This window comes from Kogia breviceps, chromosome 8 (genome assembly GCF_026419965.1).
Source record: "Kogia breviceps isolate mKogBre1 chromosome 8, mKogBre1 haplotype 1, whole genome shotgun sequence".
Lineage (NCBI taxonomy): Eukaryota > Metazoa > Chordata > Mammalia > Artiodactyla > Physeteridae > Kogia > Kogia breviceps.
This window is the reverse complement of record NC_081317.1, coordinates 7,718,050-7,736,210: the sequence shown is the minus strand read 5'-3', so window position 1 is coordinate 7,736,210 and position 18,161 is coordinate 7,718,050. Positions and strand designations below refer to the sequence as shown.

General features: G+C 57.0%; 2 protein-coding genes and 1 long non-coding RNA gene across 8 annotated transcripts; all 3 read right to left on the bottom strand.

The window, feature by feature from the left end:
• Window positions 1–3,089: 3,089 nt before the first annotated feature.
• Window positions 3,090–3,846, bottom strand: LOC136794643 (uncharacterized). Its single transcript, XR_010841718.1, has 2 exons — window positions 3,619–3,846; window positions 3,090–3,271 (listed from the first exon to the last, which is right to left on the bottom strand). It is a non-coding gene; the product is annotated as an uncharacterized lncRNA (long non-coding RNA).
• A 74-nt stretch (window positions 3,847–3,920) lies between these two features.
• Window positions 3,921–11,540, bottom strand: PIP5KL1 (phosphatidylinositol-4-phosphate 5-kinase like 1). Of its 6 annotated transcripts, none has more exons than XM_067040095.1 (10): window positions 11,438–11,540; window positions 10,419–10,622; window positions 9,147–9,197; window positions 8,794–8,981; window positions 8,449–8,573; window positions 7,913–7,947; window positions 7,762–7,817; window positions 6,860–6,972; window positions 6,409–6,562; window positions 3,921–4,392 (listed from the first exon to the last, which is right to left on the bottom strand). In XM_067040095.1, the coding sequence occupies exons 1-10, from the start codon at window positions 11,465–11,467 to the stop codon at window positions 4,125–4,127; spliced, it is 1,224 nt and encodes a 407-aa protein (XP_066896196.1). In that variant the 5' UTR covers window positions 11,468–11,540; the 3' UTR covers window positions 3,921–4,124. The 6 variants fall into 6 exon arrangements, with proteins under 6 accessions (XP_066896196.1, XP_058928625.1, XP_066896198.1 ...); XM_059072642.2 differs by having other exon boundaries at window positions 8,794–8,948; XM_067040097.1 differs by lacking the exon at window positions 9,147–9,197 and having other exon boundaries at window positions 8,794–8,948; window positions 11,438–11,515.
• Window positions 11,541–14,467: 2,927 nt separating this feature from the next.
• DPM2 (dolichyl-phosphate mannosyltransferase subunit 2, regulatory) lies at window positions 14,468–17,318 on the bottom strand. The gene is made up of 4 exons (XM_059072686.2): window positions 17,234–17,318; window positions 16,847–16,936; window positions 15,931–16,033; window positions 14,468–15,105 (listed from the first exon to the last, which is right to left on the bottom strand). The coding sequence occupies exons 1-4, from the start codon at window positions 17,234–17,236 to the stop codon at window positions 15,047–15,049; spliced, it is 255 nt and encodes an 84-aa protein (XP_058928669.1). The 5' UTR covers window positions 17,237–17,318; the 3' UTR covers window positions 14,468–15,046.
• Window positions 17,319–18,161: the final 843 nt, after the last annotated feature.

The window sequence follows — 18,161 nt, the reverse complement described above, 5'->3', positions numbered from 1 at the left end:
AGAAAAGGGCGTAACAAACAACTCCAAGGAGGAGACTGGGAAGGTCACGTTTGGTCCAACTGAACCAGAATCTCATGGCAAATGTGAGTGGGAAGTCGCCTTCTGCTCCAACAGAGCATCCGTCTGGAACAGCTCTCAGTAGCGTGGAGTCCTCCAGCAAAGAGTCTTGTGGTCTCATTTTAAAGGATCTGCCTGTAGGGTGTAACAGTTATGCCCCAAAGGATCTTGTCTCTATCAGTCTCTGTGCCAGAAGAGTCTTCCTGAGGAACCAAACAAATTCCTTATCTAAAGCAAAACTCCTGGGACTTCCCTGGTGGTCCAGTGGTTAATACTCCACGCTCCCAATGCAGGGACCCCGGGTTCGATCCCTGGTCAGGGAACTAGATCCTGCATGCCACTGCACGCAGCAACGAAGATCCCACGTGCCGAAACTAAGACCCAGCTCAGCCAAATACATAAAGGAACACTCTTAATTTTTTTTTTTTTTTTTTTTTGGCTGCGCCGGGCGGCATGTGGGATCTTATTTCCCAACCAGGGATGGAAGCCATGCCCCCTGCAGTGGAAGTGCAGAGTCTTAACCACTGGACCACCAGGGAAGTCCCTAAAGAAACACTATTAATTTATGACACTCAGACACTTGCAGTCCTGTACTGGACTGGACAGTTCACAACAACTAATATGGAAGTTCACATTGGCCACTGTGACTCCATCTTGAATTACTGAGCTTAAATCCTATGAGTTTCACACAAGATGAGGAAGAATCATGGTACAAAAGAAGTCACACTATAACACTCCCCTTCTCAAAGTGTCCTCCAATTCGAAGCCAGCTCAGTGTGGGGCCCCTGCAGGTGCTGAAATGTGTCCCATTCGAAGGCTCACCTGGGGTCCCTCAGGGATTCAAAGTCAAGCGCTTTCTGGGGCCAGATAGGATTGAAGGGGCAAATAGGAGGCAATTGGGAGAGGTGGGCCTGGGGTGAAGTGGAGAGCATACTTCCCATCTAAACTGTTTTTCTTTTTTTACAAAATGCTTCATGAGCATTGAAAGAAAGCTCATCTTACCACACGCATCCCCTTCTGCGGGGCCCTGGCCTGGGAACCAGCCTGGGCTCCGGCTCTGGTCCCATCTCAAACTCCATTTTCCTTTTTCTAAGAGGTTCTGGTGTGGGCACAACAGCAGGGTATCTGTGTTGGGTATCTGCACCCAGATCAGCAGCTTTCCAGGGCTAGCACTCCATATGCAAAGCCAAATTCCCCCAAGCCAGTGATCTAGGCCTCCATGCCTCTCTCCATCCTGTTGGGGGCTGCTGTTGAAGCAGCCCTGCCCCCGGGGCCTCCGTTGAGCACAAGCCTTCCTTGTATCCGCCACTCCAGCCTGGGCACACCTCAGTTCAGTCTCTCTCCGTGGCCCCAACCCCAAGGGGAAAATGGTGAGATGTTCCCTATGGATTCATTGATCACCCACAATGGCTGGTGACGATTCCTTCCCCAGAGAGGCAAATCCTTCCTTGCTAAGGCCGCATGGAGACATGGTCAAGTTCCTGTCTTGACAAGCCCAGACATGCCCAAATGTCCTGGGCTCCCAGAGTAGATGAGGATCATACATCCACAGTGGAACTGACACTGGGAAGTCCCACAGCCTCAGATGAAGCTCTTCAGTTTGGTTTTGGCAAAAGTCCTCTCCTTACTCTTCTTCAGAGAATAAGGAGGCCCTCCTGCTTCCTTCTTAATCACCGTCCACCCACCCTGGCCGCCGTTCCAATCTCCAGTTGCACTGAGCTCGTTCCTACTTCAGGACTTTTGCACTTGCTATATCCTCTACCTGGACTTCTCTATTCAGATGGCCGGCTCTTTCTTGTCATTCAGCTCAAATATCACCTCCTCAGAAAGGCCCTTGCCAACTTTTCTATCCGACACCGCACCACCATCCCTCTTGTCCCAACCTCATTTATGTTTTTCATAGTACTGGTCACACTCTGAAATCCTGCTGGGTATTAACTGGTTTTCTTGTTTATGGTCCATCTGCCTACCAGTCTCTAAGCTCTATGCGGCCAGTGGGGCCAGTCATGTTCTTAGGGCATTTCCAATACCGGCATAGTGCCCGGCACACGCTCAGTGCTAGATGATGTCTGTTGAATGAGCCAGTTAGAAGAGCCAGGAGTCCTGGGCCTCGTGAGACCTTGGACAAGCCACTTCCTTCCCAGCCGCAGGGCCTGCCTCAGCCCATTGCCAGAGACCCAAAGCGGGTAGGGGCTGAGCCATCCCCATCTATGAGTGTAGGGCTTGGGCCCCTGACTCAGCCCTGTCGGATCCAGACCCCAGGGAAATGCAGGGCCAAACCCCAGTTTCCTGCTGTGCTGCCTTTCCACCACAGAGTCTCCACGACGACCCACCCACCTCCTTAGCGCTGAGCTTAATGCACGCTGTGTCTCAGCTTCCTGCTGAGCCAGAACAAGAAATGCTCTGTGGCTTGTGCCGGCTCAGAAAGGTAGAGTAATCACTCAGAGTCACCCAGACAGCGAGGGGTGATGTCAATTATATATATGTAAATATATTCCAGGAACCCACACTCCAGCCTTGCAGCATAAAATTTCCCTTTCCTCTCCCTTCCCCCACCAGCCATTTTCCCTCCTTTTCTCTCAAGGCCAATGGAATGGCAGTGGTGGGTGTAACTGAGTGAATTTCCCAAGGTCTGGAGTCATCCAGTACAGGGATCGGCCATTGGCCCACAAAGCCCCCCATACCACCACACTGTCCCCCCAGCCCTGAACTCCAACCACAGTGTCATGTGTTTCTCTCTAGTGCCAGACTCTCTCTTACTCCAGATCTTTGCTGTGTCCTTGGCTTGGGACCCTCCCAGAGCTGCATCTGATTCTTCTGGTCTCAGTGAAGGGGTTAGAGCATACCCACCCATCAAATAATTAGGTAGAGGCTCCTTCCCCGAGCTCCACAGCCCCACGCTCCTTCACAAGGCTTTGTCACACAGGTCGCTTTTGTCACCGTCCCTCCCGACTGTGAGTTCTGTGGCGGTGGAATCTATGCATCTTGCTCCACCCCACGTCCCCATTTCCCAGCAGAGGGCCTGTCACATAGCAGGTGCTCAATAAATATTTAATGAGTTAAATGTTTCCATTTTAACGATTAGACCACTGAGGCACAGAGAGGTTTAGCACCTTGTCCTGATCACACAGCCAGGCCCCAGAGAAGCTCTAGAGGAAAGGGCCACTTGGGCATGGTCGGATTGGACTGGGGTCAAAGGCAGAGTTGGAGTTTCCTGGAGGAGGGAGAAGGAAAGATCAGAGGCTATGCAGGCAATTTTCTTCTCTGCTCCCAGTGATGTCTGTGTGTCCAGGTCCCTCCGTCTGACCACCAACCCCTGCTCCCATTTCACAGATGATAACAGTGACTCCCAGAGGAGGGCAGAGCTCACTCAAGATCAATAGTGGACCGCAGTCTAATGTTTCCCAGAGCTGAAGCCCCTCCACTCCCCCACCTCCTCCCACCTGCATCCTAGAGGAGCAGGAGTGAGGGGGGCCACCCCAGAGGGAGGCCAGTGGGCCCTGCTTGAGCCAGGACGGGGGGTTGGGAGGCCCAGGTTCTTGGGCTGGCCTTGCCACTTACCCGTGCATAAGCCCCTTAAAGTCTTTGGGCCTCAGTTTCCCCATCTGGACGACAAGGGGGCTGGGCTTGGTGGCTTCAGCCTCCCCCCTTCCCCAATGAGGACAGGGCTGCGGGAGCTGGTGAGTAAGAATACAGGCTCCTGAGTCCAAAAGGCATAGTTGAGTCCTGGTTCCAGCATTTATTGCTGAATGATCTTGCTCAGTCCCTTCACCCCCTGAGCCTTCATTTCATGGTCTGTAAAAAAAAAAAAAAAAAAAAAGAATAATAGCATTTTTTTTTTTTTTGAGGATTAAATGAGCTAATGTAGGGGAGTCCCTGATACAATGCCAGGCACAGCATCCCCAGCAAAATGAGTTCATAATATTAATTAGGGGGTGCTGCCCTCTGGAGGCCAAGAGGAGGAACAACAGGCGAGGAGAGCCCGACCCGCTGCCCGGGCCAGGCTGGAACCCGCGTCCCCAGCGGGCGACCATTGTCCAGGCGGGGAGAGCGCGGCTGGGCGCCGGTCACTCGGTGTGCGCCTCCACCCACTGGCAGAGGCGACGGGCGTAGCGAGTTGGGCTGACGGTGGAGAAGGTCCGGCCTGGGTAGCGCAGCGTCTTCCACAGGTGCTCCAGCCGCTTTCGGAGCCCGTAGACTGTGGTGAGGTCCACGAGGCCCAGGAAATAGCGTTGCTCCGGCCCGTCCAGGATGTGTAGGGCGTTGGGGACGTCGGGCAGCAGCCGGCGGTTCTGGGCTTCCCGCTCCTCCAGGCTCTGTACCCCTCGCATAGACCTGGGGGCAGACAGGAGGGTGAGGTTACCACCTCCTCCGGGGAGCCCCAGCCAATGGACCCTGTCAGCATGGCCGTGCTGCCCCTGGGTCATTCCCACACCTCCCGTGTGCCCGGACCTGTGATGTCAGATAAACCAGGCGGCTGAGTAAAGTGCAGTTGACGGTCTAAAGCTGAGCTGTCCATTATGCAGCCACCAGCCAGCCATATGTGGCCACTGAGCACTTAAATGTGGTCAGTCCCAAATGAGATGCGCAGTAAGTATAAAATACGTACTGGATTTCCAAAACGGTGTGAGAAAAAGAATGTAAAATATTTCATAAATGTTTATATTGATTAGATGAGGAAATGATAAAAGTTTGGATGTACGAAGTAAGTGAAATATGTTATTAAAATTATTTTTACCTCTTTCTTTTTTACTTTTTAAAATGAGGCTACTAGAAACTTTAAAACTACATGTGTGGCTCGTATTAAATTTCTACTGGGTAGCGCTGGTCTAGAGCATTTGGGTCACACATACTCTGGCTCTGCACTTACGTACCACATCGCTTTGGGTAAGTCCCATATTTGGGTACTTCCTAAACTGCTGTTTGGGATCATCCAAACCTGGAAGTTTCAGGGTGGCAGAGTTGAAACCTTGCAGACAAAGTCCAACCCAAGTTTGCAGATGGTGTATCTTTTTGCCTCAAATTGTATTCCAAATCAGAAGATGCCTCTGGCAGGGCCCCCAATCCCAACCAGAAGCAGGTCAGTTCCCTAACGTTGTCCTCTTGTGATGGTGGGAGTTTGCGAGTGGGGGTCGGGGTGGGGGGTGTCGCTGAGGGCTTTATCCCTGCCCTGCCCAGGTCTTGGGGGAAAGAAACCAATCAAAGAAAGCCCCACCCAGGCACCAACCAATCAGAACCGAGTGGTCTGCGAGCCAGGACAGAGTGCTGGTACTCTCTGCAGTGCCAGGGTTAACCTGGGCGTGGTGGGTTCTGAATGAGGGGCTGGGAACTGGGTGGGGGTGGGGCTGTAGCTGTGACCATTTAGCAGGCAGCAGGGAGAAACAACCGTCGTATGCAAACTTGGGTTTACCTGATGAATGACGGCTGTAATCTGAGCACCATCTGGGGGTAGAGGGCAAGGGAGAAGCTGACCTAGGTTGGATGGGCAGACTTGGTGGATTCTGCGCCCCATGGCAGGCATTCCACCCTCTGGTCAGGATGTGCCCACCAAGCCATTACCTTGGGTTGTGCATAAGCCTCACCCATCCCAAGGTCTTCCTCCAAGGGGTGGGGATGGGTGCTAGGTGAGTGGACATCATTTTTCACTTGTCTTGTCCACCCACTGGATCAATGAACTTACTTCCTTGAAGTGCCTGTCTTAATCCCTGAGTAATTCGGTTCAACCACAGATGTGGGCCTTGGAGGACTGAAATCCAAGTAACTAACCAAGTACTAACATGAATCCTCAAAAGTCATTCTACAACTTCACTTCCTCTCTCTGAGGCTCAGTTTCCACATCTCTGAAATGGGAATGAGCCCATCCTCTCAATGAGGCTCAAAGTCAGCATGCAAGGATTGGCTGCATGCGAGAGGACGGCAACAAGATGATGGTGCCAGTGGTGATGACTTCGGGGTCCTCAAAGCGAAATGACCGAGTTAAGGGGCAAGGGCTCTTTCTAAGGCAAAAATTAAATAGGTCTGAAACCTTCAATGGTTCGACATCTCCTTCTGGAAAATGGGCAGGTTCTTCAAAAGCCCAACTGGATCTCACCTGGTCTTTACTCTGCTGTGATCCATCTGTGCCTGCTACCCCTGCCGGCCAGGCTTCTCCAGCCCTCCACGCTACACACACACACACCCCGCACACGCGCACACGCGTGCACGCACACGCACACACACACGTACACACATACACACAAACACTGCACTTTCCAGTCTTCGAGCCTTTGCCTGTGCTGTTCCCCCACTACACTGTCTGTCTTTTCCATGTTCTCATTACCTCATTCTTGCTGTTGCTTCTGGGGGGCCCACCTGGCTGTGCGGAAGATGAGGCTACTGCCTGGGCCCCGCTCATCCTCATGGAGACGCTGAAAGGCCAGCAGGAGGCTGTAATCCAGCACGTTGAGCTCCCGGAGGAAGGCGGTGTCCAGTTCCATCTGGCGGAGGAGCCAGTTCCGCTGGGGCCCTGCCGGAGCATCAGTGCCCCCACCTGAGTGCTCGCTGCGCGCCAGGCAAGTTTCTGAGGGCTCCACACACATCTGCCCCGGAAGGGCAGATGTCATTACTGTCCCATTTCACAGATGAGGAAATTCATCTGTAATTTGCCTTGGTCACCTGGCTAGAAAGCTGTGGAGTTAGGATTCTCTGCCTGACTCCAGAATCTGGGCTCTTAAAGACTCAGGCAGAGAGCAGTGCCAGGGACACCCTTCTAACCTCACTCTAAATGGAGGAAGAGCAGGCAGTGACCGCCCCCGTGGCTCACCCAGGTTGATGGTCTTGCCCTGAAAGTTGAGGTCTTTCAGCACCAGGACAAGGGGGCTGCCCTCAGGGGCGGGCTCCACCCAGCGGCTCATCTCGCAGCCCTTGATGTCATACCTGGGAAGTGAGGGGTGGGGGAGACAGAATTCAACCATATACAGACTTGAGACATACAGGGAACTCACGAGGTAATAAGAAACACGAGCTTCCACTGGTGACTGTCCAGATTCTCAGCACAACCCCAGTCCGTTACTGTCCCCATGTGAGAGATGAAGAGAAAGCCTCAGAGAGGCTTTTTGTTTTGTTTTGCGTTGTTTTGAATTTGCCCAAGACCACACAGCGAGTAAAGAGCGGAGCAGGGATTCCAACTCAGGCCCTGGAACGTCCAGTCCAGACTTTACCCCTGCCCGTGACTGCCTCTTGGCACCTTGTCAGCCCTGGGGTATCCCAGACAGAGGGGCCCAACCCTAGACGCAGCACCAGAGGGCATGAGTGAAGTCCGCGCCCCGGGAGAGCACCAGCGTGGAGCTCGCAGGCAGAGGCAGGGCTACGAGGCTCAGAGGGCCGCCTGCAATCAGAGGCTAGTTGGAATCCCTGCTCCTAACGTACTAGCTGTGTGGCTTTCCCCTCCTCAGTTTCTCATCGACAAAATGGGGATGATAAGCCCAGCTACCCCTCAAGAGTTCTTCTGGGAATAAGGAAGATGATGAATGCAAATGGCTCGACACAGCGCCCATGGCATACTGAGCGCTCAAGAGATGCTGGTCGTGCGAATCACTGTCTCCGACCCGTCAGGAGATCTTGGTAACGTCCCTTCTCCCCCCTGCGCTTCGGTTTCGCTGTCTGTCTAGTGAGTGTGGGTGCTTCAGGTGGCACATTCCGGGTGGGGCCGGGAGGCCGACTCACCTCTCGGAGATGCGGCCGGTGGGATAGAAGACGCTCTGCATGATGATGAAGTATTTCTGGAGACGGGGTAGGGGGTGAGGGAGGACAGGATCTCACCCTCCCGCCGCCCCCTCCGGCCCGGCCGCCTCGCCTCGGCCTCGGCCTCACCCACCTTCTTTCCCCGGGCCACCCGCAGACTGTGCACTCCTGGAAAGGGAGAGGGCGTCAGGTAGAGAGGCCCCAAACTCGGCAACGCCGGATGCATCTTGCCCTAGTTCCAGGCCACGCCTCCTTCTCGCGATCCGCCGCATCCCGAGCCTTCAGGCCACGCCCCCAGACCCCTTCCCCAGCTTGGGGTGGTGTCCCAAGTCGACCCGCTTCCAAATTTAGCCCCAAAGATGCCGTGTCCCCCAGGCCTACTGCCCGTATATCCTCCTCCCGGGACTATTCAATCCCAACCCCGCCCGAGGTCTTGGCCCCGCCCACCGACCCCGCCCTCCTACGTTGCTGCCTAGGACCCGCCCCCCCCCCTGAACTCTGCCCCCAGCCGGCCCCGCCTCCTCTCCAGTCCCCTCCACCTTGCTCCGGCTCAGGTCCCCTACGCGCCCCCCGTCCTGGAACCGCCCACTCCCTGACCCCCTCCCTTTCTCGCTCTCTCTCTTCACCCCTCCCCTCGCCCCGCAGTCCCGGGTCCCTGGCCGGTCATACCCAGCAACCGCGCAAGCAGCGAGTGCGGGTGCCGCTGCAGGTGCTGCACGTAGCGGGGCAGGTGGGCGAGCAGCGCCCGCACCTCCCGGCGCCGCAGGGTCTTCAGGAAGAATCGCTGGTCGTGGCTGGGGGGCGGGAAGGAGAGGTCACTGACCAGGGGGGGGCAGGAGCCGCCTCCGCACCGCCCCTCTCGCCTCCTGCCCTCGCCCCCAGTCTGTCCTCCTCCATCTGACCGCTATACGGCCCTGACCCAAGCTGACCTGGCCATGCTGTCTCTCTCCTCAAGAGCCCCCCTCCGCCCCGGACACCGCTCCCACCCCTTCCCCACCCCAGCCTCCAGCTCACGACAGGAAGAAGCTGGCCTTGCTCTTGGAGGTGCTGAGGAACTGCAGGTAGGGGCCGCCGGGACCCAGCGCACCCTGATAGTCCTCCTCTGCCAGCCCTAGGGAGCGCCGCAGTCGGGCGAAGGCGGGGCCAGCCAGGGTGCCCAGCTCGAAGCCCTGCGGAAAGGAAGAGCAGCCCCAGGAGTGTCCCTGGGGCCCAGGTGTGTGCAGTTGGCTCTGGCGCGGGAGGGTCAGGGTAAGCACACCCTTCCTGCAAAGCCCCGGGGCAAGCCATCATTCCCACTGTACGGATGGGGAAACTGAGGAGAAGAGCAGAACACACCCCCTCCCATGCAGCACTCTGGGGCTTTCTACCTCGTGAACCTGGGTCAGGACCTCGGAGAAATCCTCCTCCGTGGGCAGCCCCTGTAGCAAGGGGCAGAAGGGCTCAGGGCGAGTCTCAACCCCCCCAGTGCCAGCCCAGGGTCTCCAAGCATCCTGTACCTGGCCTCACCCCCGTTCCCCCCAATTTGATTCCTCCAGCCAGTGGGGACCACTCTGGGTGTGCCTGAGTTGGGCAGATAGACTGCCAGCCCTCCCAGAGCTGGAGGGGGGAGGAGAGTAACCCAAGGCAGGTCCTGGGTGTGTCTCATTCACAGCTGGGTCCCCAGCACCAGTCTGAGTTAGAGCCTGACACGTGCCCAGACACACGTTGGCCAAAGTGTCGCCAGATGCCCTCCCAGTCAAAGGGGATGGCCTAGAAGCCTAGGACTGTCTGACTCAGCCTGGGAGAAGCAGGATCAGAGAAAGCCTCCTGGAGGAGGTGCCCCCTAAGCTGAAATCTCAAGGGTAGTGGAGAGGAGGAGCAGGGTGCTCAGAGGATCGGGAACAGCAGTGGTGGCCACCAGGAAGGGAAGGAGAGCCTGAGTGACTGACGTGAGTAAGGATGGACTGGGAAGGAGGCTGGACAGTTGGCCCTTGGGGTTGAGCCAGCAGGTCCGTGAGGCCAGGCTGAGTATTGGGGAGCCATGGAAGATTTTCAGCAGGTGATGAGATTTAGAGGACTCCTGCTCTCTCCCTGGACCTCCAGGTCCCTGTGCTAGGAGCTGGCTCACAGGATGTGGTCACACTGTGCACACATATGCACACACACAAACAACACACATGCTCAGCCGGGCCATCCAGCTGCTGAGCTTGCAGTGGGTGACCCTTTCTGCTGAGCCAGCCTGGCCCCAGCCTGAGCTCCGGGGAGGATGGGCTGGGCTGGTGGGGTGGGGGCAGGGTCCCTTCTCAACCACACACCCTGGCAGAACCGGGAGGGCCTCAGAGACCAAGGAGTACAATCCCTCCCATCCATTATACAGAGGTGACACTGAAGCCCAAAGAGAGGCAGAGACCCACCTAGATCACACATCAACCACCCGGGTCAGGGGGTTCCTCGCACTCCCCACACACCCTGGGCTTTCTGGCTTCCTGGCCTCAGCCCCCACCCCAGAATGTCCCTCCCTCCCTGCACCAAGCCCCTGCCTTCCTCTCCTTCTATCTAGCCCGCTCTGTTCCCCAGCCCTGCAGTATTAGCAGGACAGGGCATCAGCCTGGTCTTGCTGTCGGTGCTGTGGAGGTTCACGGGACAGACTGGCCACTCACCGTGGGCGGGTGGTCCATGGACACTTGAGTGGCAGCCCACAGCCCTGCCTGCATCATACACGTCAGCTGGTGCAGCTCATGCCCTGGGCCAATCTCAAACAGGCCTAAGCGAGACTGCTTGTCTCGTAGACGCCAGAGGAGGCCACGGCGGCCAGAGCTCGAGGTGGCAGCTCTGTGTCCAGCCTCTGGGGAGGGGGCCAGGACCTGGGGTGGGAGGCACCAGAAGCAATGAGCCTGAGGCAGCAAGCATCCCACAGGGGAGAGACCCTGGTCTGAGTCCCACATCCGCTGCTTGTCAGCTCCCCCCTCATCCCTCTCTGCCTCAGTTTCCTCAGTTGTAAAATGCAGATAAGGCTGGTACCCACCTCACCGGGTGTTGTGAGGGGACAGTACCTGGCACGCAGTCAGCACCCACAATAGTGATGGTTATTATCAGTAGGCAGAGCATTTGTTCTTCAACCTCTCACTAGCTTAGGTAGATCACCTAACCTTTCTGCACCTCGTTTTCTCCTCTGAAGAGTGAGAACTATAATTCCTTCGTGGCAGGTATTAACTGTTGTTACTGCTGAGTTTGAGCATCCTGCACAGGAACTCCTTATAGTAGGAGCTGTGATGTCAGTGATTCAGTCATCGATTCCACTCGTCTATGCCGAGTTCCTCTAGGCCAGCGCGGAGGGGCAGCACGAAGCTGAGATCATAGCTGCTGACCCCTTCGCATTGGGAGCCCACCATGTGCCCAGCACTGTCTGAGAGCTTGACCTCCTAACAGCCCTATGAAGGAGAAGCTTTTATCCTTGTCTCCATTTTCCCGATGAGGAAACTGAGGAAGTTCTCGGGGGATACCCGCCGGACTCCCCGCTTCAGACCTGCGGCCCCAGGTGGGGCGTGTCCCAGCCCCGCCCAGTGCAGGACCCCTTCTGGGCTTGGGCGGGGGTGTGTTCGCCCTGCACGGGGAGGAGAGGCCCTGCCCCTGCCCTCCAACCCTTTCCTTTCCTGTCCTCTCTCGGGTCTGCACCTACCTCGTGGGGCCCCGGACTCGGCGCGGCCATCGCCCCCGCAGCAGCTTCCCCGGGCTCTGGCCGCGTCCCCCGCTGCCGGGCCGCCCCGCTGCAGGAGACAGGCCCCACCCCTGCTTCTGGACCGACCAATCGCGTGGTGCCGGTCACGGCTGCACCCAATCCGAGCGGGGGCGCGGGGCATCGCCTGCGGGTCCCGCCCCCGGGGCTGCAGCACCCTTCGGACCGCGGTCCAGGGCTGGGCAGGGCCGCCGCGCGTTGGTTAAGGTCCCCACAGGGGGAAGACCCCACATTCCCTTCCTGGGGTGGGAGACTCAGGTCTCGGGGCGGTAGGGGAGGCGGGTAACCTAAATCCAGTCCCGCCCACCCACCCTGGCGTGAAATTCCCACCGACCGTATTTCAGGTGAGGAAACTAAGGTCCAGAGAGAGAAGTGACTCCCTCCAGGTCACACAGGAAGTCAGGGGCGTGCATTCATTCAACACTTATTTTGAACATTCACTATGGGCCAGGAGCAGTGTAGGCCGGGGTGGTGTGGGGGCGAGGCGGATTTTAGTGGTGACTGAGAGGGAGGAACACAGCTGCCAGCGTGAGCTTTTAAAAGCATAAATCGCATGATGTCACTCGCACGCTCTAAGCCTCCGGTGGCTTCCCACGACACTGGAACAAAGTCCAAACATCTCGGCGTGGCCCCAGACCCATCTGCCCACTCTCCAGCCCCATCTCAAATCACTGTCCCTGCACACGGTCACAGGGGCTCCCTGCAGGCCCTTGGCCACCGAACTCTTTCACACCTCCGGGCTTTTGCAGGTGCTGTTCCCTCTGCCTGAAATCCTCCCCCACCTCCACCCTCGACTTGCTTTGCTTTATTCCTTATCACCTTGCCCGACTCTAAGTGTCCCCTCCCTTCGGTCATGATCACATCGCTTTGCTTTATTTTTCTTCATCACACTTGACACTGTCAGAGACTGTCTTGTTCGTTTATTTGTTTATTATATCTCCCCTCCCCCACCCAGAGTGGGAGTGCCAGGAGGGGAGGACTCATGCCAGGCTCCTTCCCTGGCTCAGTACCCTGCACAAACCAGTGTTTGAGAAGTATATGCTGAACCAATGTGAGTAGGATGTGCAGAGAACCTCAGTGAGTCCCAGGAAATGAAAGGCCAGTGTGACTGGAGTGAGGAGAGCTCAAGCGAGCATGCAGGCTCTTGTCGGCCGGCCATGGGAGGGAGAGGGACGGGAACCCAGAGAAGCATTGTTAAGTGTGTGAGAAAGATTCTCAGAAAAAGAAAAAAAAAAAAAAAAAAGCTCAGGGACTTCCCTGGCAGACCAGTGGTTAAGAGTCTGCACTTCCACTGCAGGGGGTGCGTGTTCGATCCCTGGTTGGGGAAATAAGATCCCACATGCCGCGTGGTGCGGCCAAAAATTAAAAAAAGAAAAGATGCTCAGATGTTTTCAAAAGGCCACTGGTTGTTGTGCAGTCAGATTGGAGGGGGCCATTGTGGGCAGGGGAGAGCAGTGAGGAAGCCTTTGGTGATTTAGGGCAGGGGACGGTGGCTTTGCATCTGGAAGGTGACGGGGGAGAAACTGACAGGATTTGGGGTCATATAGATGGGGTGGTGGAAGAGGAAAGCCAAGGTTAGTGATGTCTGCCAGGCTTCTGGCTGTGGGTCAGGGATACGGGATGATGCTAAGGCAGGGCACGACGGGAGAGCCAGATTTGTGCGGGGGGAGGGTGGGGGAGCCTGAGAATTCAGATCATGACAGGATGAATTTTAGGTGTCACTACGACAGCCGGTGGGGATGTCAGGTGGGCAGCTGGCGCATGCGCAATGCATTGGGGCTCATAAGAAAGCAGGGCTGGAGGTGAGCCTGGGTAAGGATGAGGTCACCCAGAAGAGTGGGGGGAGAAACAGCCTGTGATGAGTACCCAGGAACCCACCCTCTCGTGGCAGAGAAGCTTAAAGTAGGAGAATGGGTCATCCAGCGTCTGAGGGTGTACCCAGGGGGGAGGTCACCGGCCAAATGTGGCAGAGGCGTCAAGGAAATGTGCTTTGGATTTAAAGACTGGATGTCAGGGGTGGTCTGAGTGCAGCCCCCCTGGAATGCTGCCAAGCACAGCAGGGGTGAGGGAATGCAGGAAGCAGGTGTGGATACCCTTTTGGGAAGTTTGGCTGCGGAGGGGAGAGTGCGGGAGAGACCCGGAGGGAATTACTGGGTTGATGGAGGGTCCCTTAAACGGAGCCTGTAACATGTTCATTTAACACTGGGGGACCTTGCCGAAAGGCAGAGGCTGTCCCCTTGAGAGGGATCGTCGGACAGGAGGCTCCTGCTATAGCAGTGGGAGAGGACAGGACCCAGAGTCCAGGCGGGCAGCTCTGCCTGGACTGGAAGATGGAGAGAGAGACCGCTAAGGACAGGGCAGGTGTGCCTGTAGTTGGTCTCTCTTCTCTGATGAGGGGGACACCTTTGCTAACCGGAGGAAGAATGAATGTCCAAGGTGTGAGGGGTGGAGGCTCACACTGTGGATGGGAGAGCTGGCTGCCCAGTGGGGCATGGTGGGATTCCCAGGGACTAAGGCTGGGGCCCGTGCCAGTTCACCTGAACAAGTGGAACCAGCCCTGCTCTGGCTCACAACAGCCCTCAGCTCAGAGCCACGCTAAGTCGGGCTGCTGGGTACAAGAGACAGATGACAGGCTTGGGTTTTCGGGGACGAGCCTGAGGGTCCTTAAAATACCAGTGCCAGCTGGCTAGGCTGGCACGGGGGAGACCTGGTAGAGGCTGATGTGGCGTCTGGCAGATTGCTGTGCCTCCACAGACTCCCCAGCCATCAGCTGCACCAGGCCAGACCCATATGGGTCCCGGTCCTGGTCCCTGCTTTATCCTGTGTCCAGCACACAGATGATCCAGAAGGCACCTGAGGCACGAGCTGCACAAACCAGGGTCTCCTGACCTGAGACCAACGCAGAAGTCAGCGCCCAGCCCCTCTCCAGCCCCTGAGCGGCCCAGTCCCCTGGTCAGGGATGGCACTGAGACAAACACACCATCAGCGTTTATTGTTCAGCTCTCCCCAACAGGGCGGCACTGAGGCTGGGGGGCTGGGCCTCCGTGAGAAGCGGTCAATCCAGGGGCCCCCCGTGTGGCCACCCTCATGTGCTCTGGGGCCTGTCAGGCCTCCCCCTAGGCTTTCCAGGTCCAGAAATCCTTGTGGGGTCTGGGGTATGTCAGACCTGGGAAAGCTGCCTTTGTCGAGGAGCAGGACATGGGGGGAGAGGTCACGTGACGCCCCAGAACCTGCCAAGTCCAGCAACAGCATGTGACATGAAGGAAACTGAGGCAAGAGTGTAGAAGCCAGAGGCAAGAGCGACAGGGAGTCTGAAAAGTGAAGTGGGGCGGACCAGCACTTTCCAGGCCCTGAACCTGAAGAGGGTGAGAGGGAGACTTCCGGGGACTCCTCCCTCCTGCTTCTGGAAGGGTGAGCAGGGGCTCTGGTCAGGCAGGACTGAGCCCTTGAGCAGCTCCATCCCACGAGGGTGTCCGCAGGGTAGCCAGGCTTGAGGGGCCCTCAGTGCCTGGATGGGTCCTCTGGGCCCCCACCCTCACCCCTGCTGGGCCTTCACTGAGCCTTTTTGGTCACCTTCTGATTCTTCAGCATCACGTAGGTGATGAACACGCCTGGAATACACAGACCAGAAAGGTCAGGAAAGACAGCTCAGGGCTGCTGGGAGGCCAGAGCAGGACACAGCACGGGACAGTGACCCACACAGGGGGCCAGGCACCTACCCAACCACACTCCAGGCCACCTGGTCATCTCCCCAGTTGTACATCAAGCCACACATCCAGCCATTCATTCAAAAAACGTCAGCCGGGTGCCTACCACAGGCAATTTGCTGAGTTTAGCGCTTCCAATTCTACAGGGAATGAGATCCACCCAACTATCCAGCCACTCACCCAGTCAACCACCTATCCACCTACCTACCAACTGACCCGCTCAGCATCCATCATCCACCCATCCCCGCATCCAGACATCTGACTGTTGATGCATCCAAACCACTTTCTTTTTTTTTTTTTTCAAACCACTTTCTTGAGCACTAACTCCGTGCCACAGCTTGTGCCGGGGGCCGAGTATACAGCAATGATAAAGCAACAGTCCTTGCCCCTTAAGAGGCCCCCACACAAGACCCTGGGAGACAGACAGGTGCAGGGACCTTGAACCGGGCTGACCAGGGGGTGAGAGGTGATGGCGGTGTGAGCAGAGTGATGGCAGTGGCGGAGGCAGCGAGAGAAAGGGAGACATCCCATTAGAGTCCAGTGAGCCTGGGGCATCGGGAAGACTGACTTACAGCCCTGAAGGATGAACAGGGAAACCCCAGGGGATGAGTTGGGGGCAAGGAGCCTCAAGGAGACGTACAGCCAGTGACAAAGTGTAGCAGCGTGTTCAGGGCTGGGAGAGGGTCATGGGGTCCCTCAGACATGCTGCCCAGGGTTGGGGGAACTTACCCACAAACAGCAGCAGCAGGAGGCCGGCAGCCAGTGGGATGGCAACGGCGTAGGCTTGGGGCAGGAAATACTTGTGGATGACATGCTGACTGTCGATGAATGGCTGGCATCGAAGGCAGAGCTCTGGTGAGCATTCCTCGCCCTGCTCAGCTCCCCAAGCCCAGACATCCCACCTCCTCTGTCTCCGGGGCTGACCCCATCAAAGCACTGAGACTGCATTTGCTTTTCTTTAAGATGATGGCATCTGGGGTGCCTTGATTTGTTCCCTTCCTTCATTTATCTAATAGTTGTGTACTGGGCACTTGCCTGGTGCCTGCCCTAAGTTGGGGCTGCGGACCTGACAGGGAACAGAAGACAAAGCCTTGCCCTAAGGCCCCCACAGCTTAGCAGGGGCAAAGGGTACATGAGGAAGCCTCGAACGATTCCCAACCTGCACTCCAAAGTCTACTTTACTAACATTTTTCTCCAAAGGATACCAAGTTCTGCAAGATTTTGCCTTCCAAACACTACACTTAAATAAAAGCAGTAACCAAGACATTCTCCCACAGGGAAAAGACAAATCCTAAAGACTCTCACAAAATCCACTGGCACCTGTCATGCCCAGGGGCCCGCAGGATAACGGGAAGGACTAGAACTCCCATCAAAAGCAGAGCAAATCAAGGACAGGACTTTACACTGTAGTGGTTAAGTTTTCCACCTTGGGCCTGAGGCTTCCCCCTGAGCTTCCGCTTCCTCGTGTATAAAATGGGGGACACCGCTAGCGTCTTCCTCATAGTGCTGTTCTGGAGCTTTCGTGAGGTGTGCAGGTAAAGCACCTAGCACAGCACCTGTCACATTGCAGCTGCTTAAGTGGTGTTAGGAGTTGGCCTCAAGATCCAGGGATGGGAGGTGAGAGAGGAGGGGGCAGAACACATACCAAGAGAATCACCCAGACGGTGTAATAGGTGAAGATGATCAGGCTAACGGCGACGAGGCCGAGTCCCACCACCTGGTCTGTTCCCGTGGCCTGCAGAAAACGGAGAACTGAACTGAGGCAGTGATGCTCTATTTAGGTGCACTAATGAAGGTGGGGGGTGGGTGGGCGTTGCAGCCTGGTTACGCCCATTCACTCAGCAGACGTATCTGACGTGGCGAACCAGGTCAATTTTAGGCCAGGAGAGAGCGCCGGGCCAAGGCCTATCACCCGTACGACGGACCGGCGGGAGAGCGATGCCGGATCCGAGTACTCAAGCCCCAGCTCCTGAGCAGACCCAGGACCCCACCCCCAGACGCCCCCGTTTCCCGCACTCGGCCCCAAGCTCACCATTTCCCCAGCGCTTCGGGCACTGGGGCAGCAAGCCTCATCCGGTTTCGGATCCGGGCCCTTCTGGCCTTGGGCCGCGGGGCACGCCGGGAGTCGTAGTCCTTAGGCTGGTCCAGGACCACGTCGCCCGAGACAGGCAGGCACCGCCTCCCCTTTGCATGTCGGGAAATGTAGTTTCTCAAGGGCATTGTGGGCCGCGTTCCCGAATCTCTAGGGAATGGGACAGAGGTGGGTGGAGGGGAGCCCAGCCTGCCTGGCATTTGTGGTCTCAGTCCTGTCGAACTCGCCCGAGAACAAAAGCCCGTCTCTCGATGTCCTAGAGTCCCATAGCCAGAGCGGGATGGGGGTGGGTGGTCGGAAGTCCCATATTTCCGATGGGGAAAATGAGGCTCAGAGAGGGGCGCGCTCTTGCAGATCACAATCTGAGTCAGTGGTGTGGCCGGCTTCAGAACCGAGGGCGCTACTTCCTGGTCCCGAGGCCCTAACTTGTCTGTTGAGGGTAGGGTGCAGAAAAAGTTCACCGACCGGCCTGGGGTGGGAGGAGGGGCTGGCTGCGGCCCCCAGGGATGGGGAGGATTTCGACTGGCTGTGAGAGGGCACCCCCTTACCATGCCAGGCTTCCCTGGCGACCCTTCGGGTGTCCTCTCTTCACTGCATGAATGAGGCCAGGGTGACCCTCCCTTCCTTCACCGTCTGCCTCTCGGGCCCTGGGTGTCCTGCAGCCCAGACAGGTCTTTGGAGTGGGCCGGTGTGTAGGCCCCTCCCTAGGCTTGGAGGCCAGATCATCTTCGATGTCTCCTCCAGCTCCGAGGTCCGGAACACTGTCTCCTCACAGCTCATGGGGCTGGCTGCTTCTCCCGCATCAGGTCTCACTGGGATGCCACACATCCCAGGGAAGTGACCTTCACAGCTGGGCAGGGTTCCCTCC

Excerpts from the sequence above, each read along its gene's own strand:
- DPM2 (XM_059072686.2), bottom strand. Across the intron at positions 16,034-16,846 it reads CCGTCTGGGTGATTCTCTTG|CCATTCATCGACAGTCAGCA; the intron begins GTATGTGTTCTG and ends CTTCGATGCCAG. Across the intron at positions 15,106-15,930 it reads CCTGCTGCTGCTGTTTGTGG|GCGTGTTCATCACCTACGTG; the intron begins GTAAGTTCCCCC and ends TGTGTATTCCAG.
- PIP5KL1 (XM_067040096.1), bottom strand. The coding sequence starts at position 10,703 with ATGTGGGACTCAGACCAGGGTCTCTCCCCTGTGGGATGCTTGCTGCCT. Across the intron at positions 6,563-6,859 it reads GGGCAAGACCATCAACCTGG|GGCCCCAGCGGAACTGGCTC; the intron begins GTGAGCCACGGG and ends ATGCTCCGGCAG. Across the intron at positions 4,393-6,408 it reads CTCATCTTCCGCACAGCCAG|GTCTATGCGAGGGGTACAGA; the intron begins GTGGGCCCCCCA and ends GTCTGCCCCCAG.